This window comes from Aureococcus anophagefferens, assembly GCF_000186865.1.
Source record: "Aureococcus anophagefferens unplaced genomic scaffold AURANscaffold_506, whole genome shotgun sequence".
Lineage (NCBI taxonomy): Eukaryota > Pelagophyceae > Pelagomonadales > Pelagomonadaceae > Aureococcus > Aureococcus anophagefferens.
Genome location: NW_008705959.1, coordinates 1 through 2,371, shown reverse-complemented (window position 1 = coordinate 2,371; position 2,371 = coordinate 1). Strand labels below are relative to the sequence as shown.

The following is a 2,371-nucleotide window of genomic DNA, read 5'->3' as shown; positions in this document are numbered from 1 at the left end:
CAGCGCCGCGGCTTCCGCGAAAAAAAAACAGGCGCCATGCCCCTGGTGGAGATCAAGTCGAGCCACGCGCTGCCGACGGTCATCGCCGCGCCGCAGCACGGCTACAGCTCCTACACGTTCTTCGAGCCGCCGCCGGGCGAGGACGAGATCGTCTACGGCGCGCGGAAGAATAGCAAGCAGCAGGGCAGCGTCTGCTACGGGTCGTCCATCGTCCTGCTGCTCACGCTCGCGCTCATGACGGTGCTCAGCGCGTGCTTCTTCGTCCTCGACCGGAGCAGCCTGCTCCACGTCTGGGAGAAGTCGCGGGGCGAGGGCAGCGCGTCGGGCCACAGCAGACTGGGCAACCTGACGGACGCCGCGGGGAACTTCTCCGCGGCCGTCGTCGCGCCGAAGCTCTGACGAAACCGGCCCGGCCCGGCCCGTCGCTTCGCTCGCATCTCGCACTCCCGCCGCACCGCAGCTCGCTCCCGCTTCGCCGACGGCGGCGCCGCGCCGAGTCCGCCCGCGGTCTCGCGCCGCGCGCGCGCCTTCGTCGGTAACAATTATCGGAACCAGTCGATCGCCACGTCCTCGCGCGACAGGGGGAGCCGCGCCGCGACGGCCGCCGGGTCGACGCCGCGCCGCGCGAGCGCCGCGTCGATGCGCCGCACGTCCGCCGCGTGCGTCGCGACCGCGGCGTCGCGCGCGGCCGACGGCGCGTGCGACTCCTCGATGGAGCGGACCCAGTCGGACGCGTAGACCGAGCGCGCCAGGTAGCGGCGCAGGGCCGGGTCGCGGAGCGCCGCCGCCACTGGGTCGTCGCCGTCGCCGGCGGGCCGCTCGTCCCGCGGCCGCGGCGCCGCGCCCGCGCGCTCGCTCGCGTAGAACCAGAGCGTGAGGCAGAGGCGCGGCGCGGCCGACGGCAGGACGCGGTGGAGGAGATCCGGCGAGGAAAAGAGCGCCAACCGGTCGAAGCGGGGGTCGACCGTCGCCGCCGCGTAGGGGAACGGCACGAGCCGGAGCTCGCCGCCGTGGCCCGGCGCCCAGTCCGGGTTCAGGTAGACGATGCAGGTCACGACGCGGTCGTCCAGGAGCGGGTCGCTGTCGAAGTGGAGGGGGAAGCACGCGCCGCCGCCGCCGTTGACCTGCACCTTGAGCGTCTGGCGGCCTAGCGTCCGCCCGAGCAGCGCCGAGAGCCGCTCCCTGAGCGCCGCCGCGGCCCAGAGGCGCGTCAGGAAGGGCGCCTCCGCGCGCGGCGCCGTGAGCTCCGCCTCGAAGATGCGGTCCTTCTCGAGCAGGCGCGTCTCGCCGGCGGCGACGATGTGCGTCTGGTTGCGGCCCAATTGTCGCCGCTCCGCGAGCGTGATGATGTCGTCGCGCAGGCAGTGGGCCCAGGTCTCACCAAAAGCGCCATCAACCACAGCGTAACCCTGCGTGCGGAGAGCGTCGCCCGTGGCGTCGGAGAGCACAGCTTTAAAGTCCGGCAGGGCGAGGTCCGTCGGCGGCGGCGGCGCGGCGGTGCTGGTCAAGTTACTAGTTTTTATGAGGACTCTTTTGGCAGCGTTGGCGCGCCAAAATCGCGTTGCGCGTTTCGCAAACGCCGCTGCCATCATGCGCTGATGAGATGCGCTGATGGCCCTGGCTTGAGGTAGACGTTTGCCACTTGTTGCCGCTGCCTCAAGCGATGATGCTGCTCAAGTTCGCAGTCCTTTTCTGCGGCGCGAGCGCCCTGCTGGCCCCGCAAACCCCCTGCCGCGCCCGCCCACGGACCCGCGTAGGAGCGTCCTTCGTGGACCTCGCGCCGGAGCTGCCCGGGTCCCTCGTCGCGGCCCTCCGGGAGCGGAACATCGTCGCGCCGACGCCGATCCAGGAGGCCGCCGTGGGCCCGCTCCTCGGCGGCGCGTCGGCCATGCTCGCCGCGGAGACGGGCAGCGGCAAGTCCGTCGCCTTCCTGCTGCCGACCGTCGCGCGGCTCGAGGCGCTCGACGCCGGCGGCGACGTCGCGGCCGCCGTGCTCGTGCTCGCGCCGACGCGCGAGCTGGCGCTGCAGCTCGCGGCGGACGCCGCGGGCATCGTCGGCGACGAGTCGAAGGTGCAGCTCCTCGTCGTCGGCGCGGCGACGACGGCCGACGCGTTGAAGGCCGCGCGCGTCGTCGTCGCGACGCCGAAGGAGGCGCTCGACGCGTTCTCCGCCTACAAGGTCCTCGGCAAGAAGGCGGCGGCGTTCGGCGCCGTCGTCCTCGACGAGGTCGACGCCCTCCTGCCACCCAAAAAGAAGGACTACCGCTCCGCGGGCACGAAGAAGCGCGCCGCGCAGACGGGAAAAAAGAAGAAGCAGCTCACGGAGAAGCGCCAGGCGGCGAACTCGCCCGCGGAGGACGTCTGCGCTCGC

The 2,371-nt window shown here is 72.4% G+C and overlaps 2 protein-coding genes across 2 annotated transcripts; one reads left to right on the top strand and one right to left on the bottom strand.

Annotated features, from left to right (window-relative positions):
- Positions 1-863: 863 nt before the first annotated feature.
- AURANDRAFT_16893 (hypothetical protein) lies at positions 864-1,466 on the bottom strand (the record flags this gene model as incomplete). The annotated part of the gene is made up of 1 exon (XM_009044602.1): positions 864-1,466. A coding segment is annotated over one exon (603 nt), but the record flags the coding sequence as incomplete, so codon positions are not given.
- A 197-nt stretch (positions 1,467-1,663) lies between these two features.
- AURANDRAFT_68869 (hypothetical protein) lies at positions 1,664-2,359 on the top strand (the record flags this gene model as incomplete). Its single annotated transcript, XM_009044605.1, has 1 exon — positions 1,664-2,359. A coding segment is annotated over one exon (696 nt), but the record flags the coding sequence as incomplete, so codon positions are not given.
- Positions 2,360-2,371: the final 12 nt, after the last annotated feature.